At 33.8% G+C, this 16,011-nt stretch overlaps 1 protein-coding gene across 1 annotated transcript in view; it reads right to left on the reverse strand.

Annotated features, from left to right (window-relative positions):
• Positions 1-5,370: 5,370 nt before the first annotated feature.
• Positions 5,371-16,011, reverse strand: part of SLC25A31 (solute carrier family 25 member 31) — a 44,789-nt gene continuing 34,148 nt past the window's right edge. The window contains 4 exon segments of the mRNA XM_032292247.1: positions 5,371-5,571; positions 9,379-9,504; positions 11,016-11,170; positions 13,875-13,992. Of these exon segments, the coding sequence (XP_032148138.1) occupies positions 5,371-5,571; positions 9,379-9,504; positions 11,016-11,170; positions 13,875-13,992 (600 nt within the window).

The following is a 16,011-nucleotide window of genomic DNA, read 5'->3' on the forward strand; positions in this document are numbered from 1 at the left end:
ATCTCTTCCTTTTCTTGGTTCCTGTCAGTATGGTTTGTTAAAACATTCAGCTTTTGTTTTTCTTGCTCACCTTATTTCTTTGTTTTCTGTTCCATCTGCTGTTTGTTTCACTCTATATTTTTGTTTCTTCTTTTTCTAGTTCATTTTCAGTTTTTTGTTTTGTAATACATACACTTGAAGCCATAAATTTCCTTCTATATACCATTTTAGCTACATTCCTACCAGAATTTTCAAAGAATTGAAGTTGGAGAGTAGACAACAGGGATAAAAATGAAAGTCAGTGGTCACTGGTCTTGTTGTCTAAGGTGTTATCCAAGTTCGTTGTCTCATGACCAAGAGAATTAAGAAGCATGGCTGCAAAGGGTGAGGTTAGAGTGAAAGTTTAATAAGTGAAAGAAGAAAGCTCTCCACAGTGGAGAGGGGAGCCCTAATGGGTTGCTGTTTTTGCAGTTGAATTCAAAAGCTTTTATAAGAAACTCCTCTTATCTCTGTAGCTGTTTGAGTAATTTATCAGTAAAACTGTCTATGCAACTCCCTTTATCTTATGTAGTTGTGGGTGTGTCTCTAGGCAAACACAAAGTGCCACTACTCTTGTTTGTATATCTCTGTGCTTAATTTAGGTAAGCCCTGCTTTTTCCGGGGCAAGTTCCCATGGAGTCCACTGTGTACATGTATGAAAAGGGGAGGACGCTTTTTCCTGGGAGCCTGCCAATCACACAAAGAAACAAAGGCTCCTGTGCTGGACCCTGCCTATCTGTGCAGGTGCAGCCTGAGTTTTCCAGGCTGCTCTATTTTTACCTATAGGTGTGATTTTGTAGGGAGGCTGCTTCTCCGAGAACTAGCCTTAGCTGTGTACCTAACGTTAACATTAGAGAAATGTCTTAGGTGCCTATGAGCTTGTTAATTATTGCACCCCAGAATTAAGTAGACTTATCTATCTAGTTACAGTAATAGATACTAATGTCACATTGGGGTCTTCTTTCATGAATTCGTATCAAGGAGCAAGAGAGAAGAATGTGTGTAGGCTCCCAAGAAAAGTGAGAAAGGCTAAATTATTCTGAAATTTATTAAGGTAAGTCACTCCTTGCACCAATAAGTATGTATTTTTCCATTTACAGGCAATGTTTTATTTAGGTCTACTAACATGTCTACCAATTTATTTTGTTGCTGCTTGCATTCAACTGGACTTCCTCCTGAGTTCAGTTTCCTTTCAGCAAAGGCAGGTGTCCCCAATCCCAAGTGGCCAACTGGTCAGTGGCCTATTATGAACTGGGGACACAGCAGTTCAGCAGAGGGCAGTCAAGCTTTACCACTTGAGCTCCGCCTCCTGTCAGGTGGCATTAGATTCTCATAGGAATGTGAACCCTGTTGTGAACTGCACATGCAAGGGATCTAAGTTTCATGCTCCTTATGAGAATCTAATGTCTGATGATCTGAGGTGGAACAGATTCATAACGAACACCCTTCCCCCATTTATGGAAAAACTCTCTTCCATGAAACTGGTCCCTCATAATGAAAAATTTGGGGATTGCTAAGCAAAGATCTCTGAATGGTGAACTATTTTTGTTTTGTTTGAAAATATTACTGTCACGGAACTGTTTAATAACTTAGCTTAGTGTAGAAATTTTGCAAGTATTTTCCCATATCTTTTGTCATCCATTATTGAGTATAATGTTCCTTTCTAAGTCATGAGTTTGTCTTTGACATTTTGCAATTTTTTTTATGATGTCTTTAATTGTAGATTTGCTTTTATTTATTCACTCAGCGTTTTTTGTTAACCTGAAGACAAATGGATTCTTGAGATTCTGGAAAAGCATCAGACATTCGTTTGTTTTTTCTCACACCTTTTCAGTTTCTTCTGGATCTATTAGAATATGTAAAATTTATTCAAACCACTATGACCTTTAGCCCCTCTTTTGTCATGTTTTTAATTTCAAACACTGTACTTCACAATTTCTAGATTTTTTTCAAACTTGCCTGTCCTTTCATACTGTACTATTTTTATTAAAAAATAATTATTAAAAAATCTATTGATCATTTTAAACATTCTAATTTTATAGTTTCTGTTAGAGTATTTTATCACATTTTTATGATGGGGTGCTAATTGTTTGTCGTATCTACTACCTTTACCACACAGTGCTTTGTTTTCTCAGATGACTCATTAATTCATCTTCTTTGAAGTCTATCTTTTCTGTGGAATTTTTTGTGGCCTAGGTTGTAGAAGTATTTCAGAGAGGTTCTGTATTGGTTTTTGCCAATTACCTGAGGGCTTCACTGGTCCTAGAACAGTTTTAATGGTTTAGCTTTGAGTTCCTGTGTTATAGTTTATATATATGCACACACACATACACACACACACACATACACGCGTTCTATACTTTGTTGTGGCAAAAGATTTTGGGGTTTTGATTTTTCACAGGTGGCTTAATTTTTAGAATTGTTAACCCTCAAACCAGAGACAAGACATCACAGGTGGCTTTTTCTTTCCCTATTCACTGATGGGGTAGTTGGCACTTCTTTTCCACTGTGATTTGTTGCCTATTTTTCTAGTATCTATTCTTAAACACTTCTTTCAAGACTGTAGCTTTTTTTTCTTTATACAGAAATAGGGTCTTGCTCTGTGGCCAAAGCTGTAGGTCAGTGGCATGATCTTGGCTCACTGCAGCATCAGCCTCCGGGGTTCAAGTGATTCTCCCACTTCAGTCTCCTGAGTAGCTGGGACTACAGGCATATGCTACCACACCTGAATAATTTTTTCTTTATAGACACGGGGGTCTCAGTATGTTGCCCAGGCTGGTCTTGAACTCCTGGCCTCAAACCAGATGCCTGCTTCGCATCTGGACCCACATTTGTAGCTTTATTGGACAGTTTGTGTGGTTGGTGGGCATGGTATATTTCAGTTTCAGCTGCCTAGTCTACCAGGGTCCAAATTCCTTAACTCCCGTCTACATATGTGGGTGTCAAATTCACCTTTAATGTCTATTTCTTTCTGAAATCTGTGGACTGCTACAAGATTAGCTCCCAGTTTCTCCTGGCCTTGAGTATCTTATTTTTGACACCTCTTGATATGCTAGTTCCCTATTTAAAACAATACAAATCCAAACCAATTCTTTTTGGATATATTTTATCCAGCATGTTCTTGTGAGGGAGGGGCATGTGTCAGCACAATCTACCATTTATAAAGTGAGAAAAGAGCAAAGGACTGGCCCCTGGAGAATATTAACATTTAAGAGGTGGTGGAAGAAAAGTAGCCCTTCTGAATCTACATTTAGGTCTATTAGTTAATGAGGAATGAAGGTATCAATTACTTACTTGTGTAGCATAATGTTTATAGGTGAACAAAGGAACTATTTCAGAAAATTTAATATGAGGGTACCAAAGTTCTAATTTTTACTAGAAAGCATCAATCTAGAGTAGGAATATAAAATAGCAAAAATTTCTTCAGGGACTTTTAGCCTCTTACTATCCAGAGAATGTCTTGTCTGTTATTTTCATTCCCCGCTCCACTTTCTCTAGCATAACCTGCTGTGAGAAAACAATGTAAAATTCACCAAAATAAATGTAGTTTCAGTAAAAATGACTACAAACTTAAAAGGTCATCTTGTTTTATGAAGGATGTATTTTAATGAATTAAAAAAGATGAATTAAGAGAATGAAGCTTGGAGAATGGAATTTTAGGTATTATTTGAGGAGATAGTTTTAGGGTAGGAAATTAGAAATCCTATCTAATATGACACTGTAAAAAATGCAGTATTCCAGCTCTCTTTTACAGAAACAAAGATGCAGCACTAGTCATTTAAGATAAAAACTGTACACATTTTATATTTTAACTATTCATTTTCCAATGTTAAGATTTTAAAAAATCATTTCTTTATATAATTGTGTTATGATTTTGCTCACTATAAATTGTCTCTCATTAATAACAGTTTAATGTAGTTTTATCTCTGTCCAGGATATTAAGTAACATTTTCACTTTCTTTTGCCCCAACTACATACATCTTTTAGGCTTCAAAGAATAGAATTTTTGTCTGGCAATTTAAAGATTAAATTCCTGTTTGCCCTCTACCCATGTCATTTAGAATGGAGAGACTTTTTTTCCTCTATGCATGTCTCTGTATAAATTGAAAACTTTTATATTATCTTGCTGTTTATATGGAAAACTACTCCTCATATTTGGTTATTTTAACCACATTTGATAGTGTAGAAGGAAAGGAAAATATTTTCTATTTTGTTCCTATAATTCCTGTGTTATGTTGACCACTACAAGAAATGATGTTTAGAGTTTGAATTTTTTTATACTCGAGTGATAACACCAATATACTGTATTTAAAAGTATAGTCTGTATTATTGTCCTTGAAATATGCTTTGTCCCTGTGCATAAGGAAGTTCACCTACCTCATTTTGCCCATTCACAGCCTCACAAAATCTGTCTATATTTTATCTCCACTAGTTTAACATCCTTTTACTTACTAAAACATTAAAACCTTGGGGATTTCAAATATACTGTATTCTACAACAGCTTTAAAAAACAAGACAAACTCCTATACAAATCCTTGGAATGCTGTTTATATCTGTCCATTGAGAAATACCTTTTGTTCTTTGTTGTTAAGCCAGTCCTGACAAAAATTTTGCTATACTCTGCTTACTAATACAGTTAGAGTAAGGGAAAAAAAGACTCCTTTATAACAGTTTTAAACTTCCTTTATTGTCAACAAAATATACAAACTAATTTTCAAGGGGATATTTTTTGTTCTAAGATATATTCACACTAGCAAGATTTTATTTATTTCAAAGACAAACATCAGCAGATAAGCCATTTTTATTTTCCAGTTTCAGTTTTATAATGTCACTGAAATCATTATCAAATCTTTAAATGATCACATCTATAATCAAAGGCTAACTGATACTGTAAATACTATATACAGTAATAGCTTTGCTGTCTTAGAAGAGATACAGAACAAAGCTTATTTGTGCCTACAGATATGATGACATCTCTTGATAAGCTTTTAAGAAATATTTGTCATACCATATGATTTTAAAAGATGGGAAAACAGGTATATTAAATGAATAGCTATTTAAAAGAAGATACTTTCATTTCTTAGATTTCAGCATTATACATTTTAATTTTTAATCATAAAAGAATTTTAAACTAACAAAATACACTACCTATAATAAATGAAATATCACATTAAAATGTGTTTGAGTCTAAGTGGGAATCTGATATTTAGTATTTAAATCCTTGAAAAAAATATATGCTTTATTGCAGAACTAGCACTTTAACAAAATACAGACAATAACACACTATCAAAATGTATGCAAATGGCAGCTATGTAATTTGTATGTTTAAGTTAAATCCATGTATTTCTTAATTTACTCTCCCTATGAACTACCACCAATATCAATATTAAAGAATTCTTTAATTTTATCATATAATACCAACACCAAAGCACCCCCTGTACCACGAAGGATATTGGAGAAGGCACCACGAAAAAAGGAATTGATACCCTCATGTTGGTATATCTTCACAAAGCAGTCTAAGGTTCCTTTATATTGCCGTTCGGCCTCACCACTCTGTATAAAGACAAAGCATTCTTCATTATATTAGTATCTTTTATCTTAAGATATTCTTCTATTAGCACTAAGGATAGATAAGATAAACACTGTGTTGAGTAGCATTGTGTTAATAGGCAAGATAAACACTGTGTTGAGTAGCATTGTGTTAATAGGCATATATGACTATTGTCCCTAGTGGTTAGAGACCATTCATACTTTTCAGGCACACTTGAAAACTGACCACACGTTAGGTGTAACAAATGTCAAAGGATGTCATCATGTAGACCATGATTTATTCTCTCACTGCACTGCAATTAACTGAGAAATCAATAGCAAAATAGACAAATATCATATGGGCTGGGCACAGTGGCTCATGCCTGTAGTCTCAGTACTTTGGGAGGCCGAGGCGGGAAGATCACTTGAGCCCAAGAGTTTGAGACCAACCTGGGCAACATGGCAAAACACCATCTATACAAAAACAAAAAATTAGCTGGGAGTGCTAGCACATGCCTGTGGTCCCAGCTACCTGGGAGGCTGAGGTGGGAGGATCACCTGAGCCTAGGAGGTCAAGGTTTCAGTGAGCCATGATCTTTGTGCTCCAGCCTGTGTAACAGAGTAAGACTCCTTCTCAAAAAAACAAAACAAAAAAATAGTATGTTTGAATGTTAAAAAAACACTTCTTAGAAAATATTGAAAACCAAATGATAACTACAAAACTCCTTAGCTAAATTTGTAAGATGCAGCTTGAATGTTACGTAAATTATGAGGAAATTAATGACCTTGAAATATTAGAAAAAGCCTAAAAATTAATGAGCAACCTAAATATTTTTAGACAAAGTATAAACCTAAAGAAAGTAAAAACAAGAAAATAACTGGCAGAAATGAAGGAACTAGAAAACACACAGCACAACAACAGCACAAAAAGAGTCCAAAGTTAGGTCTTTGAAATACTTGGCTGACAAAGTTTGGAAATACTATTTGAGGAAAAAAGAGAAAAAGCCCTAAGATTATCAGAAATGGCAAAGGTAACAAAAAATGATCCAGAAATTTAAGAGCAAGATTATATTACAAAAACTTCACTACAAGTATTTTTAAAAGTCATAAGAAATGGATAAATTCCTAGAAAAGCATAATTTACCAACAGAGTAGAAAAGAACTGGAATAGTACTATAGTTAAAAATTCAATCAGTTGTTGAAAATCTTCTCATAAAGAAAACCACATGTTCAAATGGCTTAAAATGTGAGTTCAAAACATTTAATGAACATTTAATTCCAATTTTACAGAGTTTATTCTAGAGAAGAGAAAAAGTGGGACGACTCCTCAACGTATTTTATGAGGCTTGCACAGCCTTGCTACTGAAGTCATACTAGAGCCATAGAAGAAGGAAAAATACAAGCCAATGTCTTTGAAACATGGATGCAAAAATCCTGAACAAAACCCTGAAAGCAAAACTAGCAAGGGCTACAGAATACAATACTTAGAAACTGAGTTTATCCCAGGTATATAAGATTTAGCTCTAGAAAATAGATTAACACAATATGTAAACATATTAAAAGAAAAAAGATTTAATCATCTCAGCAGATATAGAAAGAACACGACCACCATTCGTAATTAAAAATTGTTAAAATCCAGGAACAGAAAGGAACTGTCATTACATGATAAAGGATAACAACAAAACAACCCCATAGTTAACATTAAATTATATAACATTGAAGGCATTTTCTGTACAATTAGGAATAAGACAAGGTTGCCAGTTACTACTTTGTAAATATAACATGGAATTAGGGGTCTCAGTGAGTACAGAAAGGCAAGAAAGAGAAATAAAAGGTGTAACTGATAAGGAAGGAAAAAAATCCTGATATTAGTTGCAGATTATATGCCTGTTTGTGTAAATAAAAACCTGGAAGGTATGTACATGCACATTCGTGTTTGTAATAGGGCTAACAAAGTTGTGGGATATAAAATAAAAATACAAACATTAAGTAGTACTTTATAGGCTTGAATTATGAAAATCATATGTTGAAGTCCTAACCCCCAGTACCTCAGAATGTATTTGGAGATAGGGGCTTTAAAGGTAATTAGGATTAAATGAGATCCCAAGAGTGAACACTAAGCCAATGTGACTGTCCTTATAAAAAGGAACAGAGAAAGAACTCTGTAAGCCCAGGGAGAAGATAGCCATTTACAAGACAAGGAGAGAAGTCTTCAGAGGAAACTAAGTCTGCTGACATCTTGATCTCAAACTGGTAGCCTTCAGAATTATGAGAAAATAAATTTGTTTAAGCCAACCACTTTTGTGAGCTATAGCAACCCTAGCAAACTAATACACACACACACACACACACACACACACACGACCCACATTCCCACATTTTTTTCCCTGTAATATTGTGGGATTAGGATGTAGACATCATGCTCTTTATCCTAAAACACATCAGTGTGTATTTTCTAAATATTAGGATATTTTCTTACATATCCAAAGTGCGGTTATCAAATTCAGGAAATTTAATACCATTGACCCAATCTATAGTGTATATGCAAATTTTCCATTTAAAAAAGTTTCTCAATGTGCTAAAACACAAGAGAAGAAACAAAGACATAAAACACAAGAGAAGAAATAAAGACATAAATGGAATAATTCTAAGTATTATCCCTAAGTGAAGTAACAGGTTAGTTTTATCCTGCCAGATTTCCCACTGGTCCTTCTAGGACCATTCTGTAGTCAATAAAAATGAGGATCATGATAGTAACTACACCTTATTGTTTTGAGAATTTAATGAAAAAGTCACTTGCCCTCATAAAACTTATGACCTGGCTATACAGAACTACTTCTTTAGCCATATCTCTGTGTATGATTTTCCCCCTGTGCTTAGAATATTCTCTCACTGGCTGATGTAAGCCTATTCACTGAGGTTCAGCTCTCTAGGAGGCCACATCTGACCATTTTAAGCATTTGGGCAACCCTCCTTATGTATTGCTGGAACTTACACATATTTCTATTTAAACCATTAGCTGTTGTCTTCAGTATTAGACTATGAATTTGGGTGCAGATTTTGTGTTTTTCTGTCACTGGAGCTTAGCATAGATTAAGCAGGCAAATATTTGCTGAATGAATGAATGTAATAAGTACAGGTGGTATCCCTTATCTGAAATGCTTGGAACTAGAAATGTTTAGAATTTTTTCAGATTTTGAAATATCTGCTTTATATACTTAACCAGCTGAGCATCTGAAATCCAAAAAGCTCCAATGGGCATTTCCCTTGAGCATCATGTTGGTGCTCAAAACATTTTGAATTTTGGGGTGTTCTGGATTTAGGATTTTCAGATTTGGGATGGTCAACTAGTAATAACAATAGAGATCAAATATATAAAAAATTTGGTTTAGGGACTTCTATTTAGAACATAAATCATTACAAACAAGTTTTTGTCCTTGCAGTTCAAAATTATTTACTTTCATAAAAATATTCTACCGTAAATAATGAAATATTTCAATGGCCTGTGACTGGGCTTATTCTATTTAACATTTCAGTTAAGATAGACATACTCATCCAATTTCTGCCATAACCCTCTACCTTCCAAGCCATATATGCTACAGGAATAGCAGGCATTTCTGTTTTGATGGCAGGTGAGGAAGCAGCTTTTCTGGCTGATGGTTATTTTAGGATAGGAAAGAATATAAGACAAAATATATCATGTATTTATTTTAGCTAAGTAAAACAAATGACCTATGCCTTTCAGCCAAAATTTCTCTTAAATTTGATTATACCTAAATTATCAGAGATATTAAAAACTCAACTAAGCTTAGAAATGATAACATAAAATACCTGCATCATCATACGTCTTCTAACTGTGTCAAAGGGATAAGAAAGTATTCCAGAGCATGTAGTCACAACTTGAGCAATGAAAAAGGAGACAAGAAATGGAGTTTTCTTTGGCTTTGGTAATAAACCCTAGAAAAGAAAAATGTATCAAGTAACTATCCAAATTTCTAAAATATCCTAAATTCTTAAGTTAAAGGATAATTTTTATAAATATATGAAAGAGGGCCCAATTAGACTTAAAATGCAATAAAATAGTGGGATTTAATAGTAGCAGATCAATAAAAAGTGGAATGCCACACATGACTATATTTCGAAAGTATATTTGAAAAACATAAAGCATATTTTCCATTATAAGATTTGTTATTAATGGCACATAAAACTAGGGAAGATAGCATTCATCGACAAAAAGAAGTTCTTACATGGCTCTTCCTTGTGGGGTTGAAAAAAAGTGAAAGAATGCTTGCTTTTATCATCAACACATATTTGATGAGCAGCTTTAAAACTTTAAGTTAATGGAAAAATGTTCCTAAATTTTGCAACTCCTGCAGGCGATTACAAAGAAAAACAGAGACAGTACACACATAACTTATCTGTGATTAATGTATGAATCCTGTAATTTCCACTAACATAGCAGTCTAAAAAATACACTAAAAACTGATCTGTCCAGACCACAATAAAAATGATATTCAACTACATATATACTAATGAGGGAGGCCAGAGATAATATATAAATCAATTATAAAATGTCTCCCAAGTTTTAATCTTACTTAATAAATAATACTGATGTTAATTTCATTGCTTCTTTATGGAAGCATTATAATGTAGTTATTAGGAACAAGGATTTTTTGGCTTGCCTTTAACAAGTCAATCACTTAACTATTCCTAGCTATTTATCTTTAAACAAAGTGGGGGGGATTTTTTATTATTTATTTTAAACAATTAGAAGTATCTTTATTTTCTTTTATTTCAATAGGTTTTTGGGAAACAGGTGGTGTTTTGGTTACATGGGTAAGTTCTTAACTGGTGATTTCTGAGATTTAAGATGTAAAGCACTTAAAAAAGATTTCTAGAACTAAGTAATAGCTAAAAATTGGTAGCCATTATTACAATTTTTCTTTTTCCTACCACATGGAAGTATTCTTAATGTCTGAAATTAAAAGGTAAATTGCAGAAAACCTGGAGAATACAACACAGAATCGAACAGTATCCAGTAGATAACTAAGCTATAGTAGCATTTAATTAATTGTGCTTTGCCTACTTCCCAAAATGAAAGTATTTAATTATTTGCATACAAAAAAGTGGTAATAGGGTTAATATAAAATCAGAAAAACTGTTAGAAGATGCCTTTCCATATACCAACAATTTGATTATGATGTAAGCTTAATTAGCATGTTTTTCATTGGCAACGTGATATACAGTGAAAACACCTCAAAAGCTTAGATACATGCTTTATAACTAAAGTCAGATCCATACTACAGTTATAATTTAATTAGGTTATGGCAAAATCATGATTAAGGGAATTTCATGTCTCTCTTATTTCATCACTGATTTTTATTTTTATAATTAAAAGTAACATATCTGCTGAAAATATTATTAATTTAAAATTTATGAAATATGTCCAAGTTAATCCCCCAGATTACCTTAACTGTGTCATAAGCTCCAAAATAAGAGGCTCGGTACACAATGATGCCCTGTACTGAAACACCAAACCCTCGGTATAAACCAGGAATTCCATCTGATTTTGCTATTTTCATAATACAGTCACCTAAACCCTTGAATTGTCGCTCTTCAGGACCTAAAATAAAGCCATTTAAAATCTATTAGCAACATTATATATCCAATAAACACTTTAATCAATATTTACAGATCTAAATAATCTGAAATTTCCACTTACGAATCTAACAAAGAAGGCACAAATCAAAATTCTTCCATTATTTTACAGATAACCAAGATTTCAAGTAATATCTCAAAAGAAATTAATGGAAAATATTAATCTCTTATGCAAACAATTTATTTCAAACAACCTGCCTTAAAATATTTTACTAAAGTTACCAGAAGTTACTAATTGAGGTTCAGAAAATACTTTGAAATGGGCCAGGTGAGATGGTTCACGCCTATAATTCCAGTGCTTTGTGAAGCCAAGGCAGAAGGACTGCTTGAGGCCAGGAGTTCCAGACCAGCTTGTGCAACGTAGTGAGACCCTGCCACTACAAAAAATAAAAAAAAATTAGCCAGGAGGCTGAGGCAGGAGGATCACTTGAGACTAGGAGATGGTGGTTTCATTGAGCTATGATTATGCCACTGTACTCCAGCCTGGGCAACAGAGTAAGACCCTGTCTCTATTAAAAACAAAAACAAACAAACAAACAAAAAACACTTAGAAACGAAAAATTCGGCCAGGCGTGGTGACTCATGCCTGTAATCCCAGCACTTTGGGAGGCCAAGGTGGGTAGATCACAAGATCAGGAATTCAAGACCAGCTTGGTCAATATGGTGAAACCCTATCTCAACTAAAAATACAAAATTAGCCAGGCATGGTGGTGGGCGCCTGTAATCCCAGCTACTCAAGAGGCTGAGGCAGGAGAATTGCTTGAACTTGGGAGACAGAGCGTGTAGTGAGCTGAGATCACGCCACTGCACTCCAGCCTGGGTGACAGAATGAGAGTCTGTCTCAAAAAAAAAAAAAAAAAAAGGAAAGAAAGAAAGAAAAGGAATGAAAAACTCTAGGACTGTTGTAAAACAAAAAGATAAAGCTAAAATCTAGTTAAGTTTAGGATAGTTAATATTTCAGATGACGGGATCATATTTTTCTAGTATTTTCTGGTTTTATTTTTGTTTTCCTTGACCAAGAATTCTTTGACAATGTTTTAAAACTATTATATATGTACAATGTAATCTTTCAAAAATGAACTAAATCCACCTGATTTGAAAGAGAAAACAAAACTATAAAACTTACAACAAGGTAATATTATTTTCACCCTCTTATCAACAAAAATAAAATTTCAACTTCTAGTTAAATATAATAGATGAAACTCACATTTTCTTCTTTGCTCAAACCGCTGCCCCTTCCAAGACATTTTCTGATTATTTATTTAAAATTGGTATTACTCTCTTTTCATTTCCCTAGCATTTATCATTAAGAGGCAATATATTTTAGTTATTTATTCATTTATTATTACTTGTGTCCTCCACTAGACTATAGAAAGTACATGAGGCATGAGCACTATGTCTTATATGGGGGGGGTGGAATGTGAATATCTGTGTGCATATATATACACGTATACACACTCACACACACCCTGTATCTGCAGGCACCCTATATTCCAGAAGGCACTCAATATTTGGTGAATGAATCTCTGTTCCCTGAAGAAACTCGATTACATTAATAATGAAATAAAACAGGTTTAAAGCCAGATAGGCCAAGAAGAGTACCTGACAGAATGAAATCCACAAAATTTAGCCAGATGGAGAGAATAGGGAGGAGTGGTAACTCACCAAATAGAGCAGAAAAAACTGAACCTATTTCCTTACAGAGGAAGATACTGTTGGGAAGCAAGCCATTTGACCACAATAACCTCAGAAAGACTTAGAAATTAGAGGAACTAACTACTATTTCCAGGATGAAAGCAAAGGAGCAAGTAGATGCTCAATATCTACAACCTCACCCTGAGCAGCCAAATGACTTATTGTGCTGCCACCCACAGAACTGAATACAAGGCTCCAGATTTAACTGGGCCAGCTGACTGGCTAACACTGAAAAAAGACTCACATAAAAGTCTATTACTGTGAAATATAAGATCATCAGGGATAGTACTAACTAAAAAGAAAAAACATATACTAAAGGATCCAGAGTAAGAGAATTGGTATCTTAAGAGCAACATTAGAAACCAGATATCAGGGTAATATTTTTATAATTGTGAAGGAAAATAATTTTAAACTCAGATTTTATATATGTCCTACCCTTTTCAAGAGAATAAGACAAATACTTTTTTTTTTTAAGATTTGTAAGAGCTCAATTTATTTTTTTTTCACTCTTTCTCAAAAAGTTACCAAAGAACATACTCTACCAAAAAAATACAAATCTTAAAAAAAAAAAGGGGTATAACAACAAAAAAGGGAAGATGTGATATTTAAGTAAGGATAGAGGCAAAGGGAATCTCGAGGATGAGATTTGTGCATCTAACCTAGAAAGGAGTAACAGCTGAGACAGGAGTAAATGCATGGGAAAATCTAGGAAGGGCTTTCTAGGAAAAAAAAAAAGAGACTAAGTTATAAGCAGTTTTTATGTTCACTTTTTTGTTACAACAGGCTTTCCCTCCTTTTTTGTAAGGGAAAAGAAGCAAGTAATATACTTCAGGCCCTATGATTCTACCATTTGGTTAAGAGTAAAGTTTGTAGACTTTATCTAGTAACACTATTACAGCACAATTAATGACAATAAATAACACATGGTTCAAAATACAAAAAAGGAAAAGTTAGTATTTCTAAAAATCTCATACCTTTTCCAATATCGACACCTAATCTGGTTCGGGCAAAATCTAGAGGATATACCACACATAAGGATGTTGCCCCAGCAGCTCCGCCAGAAGCCAGGTTTGCCAAAAACCACCTCCAGAACTGAAACATATTAATTAAAGTGGTTATTAAACTACAGAATCTAACTGTTTAAAATACCTGGTAAATTCTTATTTTTATAAATGTTAAAACACCAGATTTATAAGCTGCTTTTATAAAGTAAACATCTATAATAATGCATACCATGTTATCCAAAATATTTTCTCTTCATAGCCATGTATCCTTTGTTTCATGCAATCTGCAAGACAGTTTAGATGCCAACATACTGAAATTCCAGGATATTTTAATATTCTCCAGCAAAGCAGCCCAAATTAGCAAAAGAGGTTGCATAATCATCTCTTTACACTGCATACTTTAAAAAAATTAATAGCTACATATGTTCTTAATAATGCATGCTATGATTACAATGTCAGGCACATATAGAGGCTTTAGTTGTGCCCTTTTTCTGGGAAGGATGCGGTAAGTAGTATTATGGCAAAAAACTGCAATTACTTTTTGCACCAACCTAAAATACTTCATAATGCCCCAGCTTCATTTTGTAATTTAAATAATTAAATTTGAATAGCTCAAAAATATGTATTTAATTGTATTCCAATGTCAACATGAAAATTGGCAGACATCAATTCTAATGTACTTGTATGGCATTAAAGATAGGCCTTGCTTGTCTACTGGTTTACATGAACTATTGAAGAAGTATAATTTTTTGATAAACATTTAAAATGTGCCCTCTCCAGGTTCAGCAAGTGCTTTTCAACATCTAGTGCTTATGGGAGAAGAAAGGAGTATTTGAATTGGAGCTGTTATGGAAAATCCAGGGTACAAAGTCATTCAAGCATTAAATACATTAAAGTGAATAATATTCTAGTCAAGGTCAATTTCTTGCTTCATTTTCTGGCTCGTATTTGTAACAATAAAGTGTCAGACAGCTTTGGAACTCTCAATGTTCTCTTGCCCTGGAATGCCCTTCCTTTTTTAAACAAAAAAATAGTTATTGCTTCATGCTCTAATTCAAGTTCTGCTCCTCTCATGAAATATCTAATCTCTAACCCATCTATTCATATCCTCTTCCCATAAATACTTCATCTCTGTCAGAGAATTAAAGTTGAGTCACATGACCAATATGTATAGACATGTTATAGACTCTTATTTTTAAAATAGCTCTTACAACCACTTTCTACTTTCAATTTATAATTATTTGTATATATTAATACTCCTACAGACTATAAATTTTTTGAGGCCAGCATTATTTTTCCTTAACAGCTTTACTAAGTATAATTCACACATCATAAAATTCATCTATGTAAAGCATACAATTCAATCATTACTATAGTCACAGAGTTGTGCAACCATCACCACAGTTTAGGATATTTTCATCACATCAAAAAGAAACCCTACGCCTGTTATAAGTCAGTCCACGTGCTCCCTACACCTCCTTAAGTCATAGGCAACTACTAAACTACTTTCTGTCTTTATATATTTGCTTATTCTGGACATTTCATATAAATGAAATCATACAAGACACACTCTTTTGTGACTGGTTTCCTTCATTTTGCATAATGTTTTCAAGGGTCATCCATGTTGCAGCATGTATTAATACTTCACTCCTTTTTATTGCCAAATAATATTCAATTTCATGAACATTATCTACTCATCAGGTGCTGAACATCTGGATTGTTTCCATTTGTTTGAGGCCAAGATTCTTAATTCCTCTGTTTATTTCACAGATCAAGTCATGATGTCCTGCCCAGAGATATGTATTAAATAAATACTTATTTAATAAAGTATGCTGGTAATGCCACTTATTGTTCCCAGACTCCCATGGATCTTTTTAAATAACATTCATGAGTTTTACTGTATAAGCAGCATATCTAATCATACAGAGATAATTAGATCAGGAGATTGCATCTGACATAAGGTTAGTTAATCCATACTGTAGTAGATGATTGGTAACCTGGTAGAAAAAGATGAGCTGTGCCAGAGCCTCTTTCTTAGGAACTGAACTTTAAAGATTCAATGCTAGTTATCAATAAGAACAGAAAAGGAAAAGTTATTAATGTCTTA

Source organism: Sapajus apella, unplaced genomic scaffold (genome assembly GCF_009761245.1).
Source record: "Sapajus apella isolate SASKATOON/1434 unplaced genomic scaffold, GSC_monkey_1.0 scaffold27, whole genome shotgun sequence".
NCBI lineage: Eukaryota > Metazoa > Chordata > Mammalia > Primates > Cebidae > Sapajus > Sapajus apella.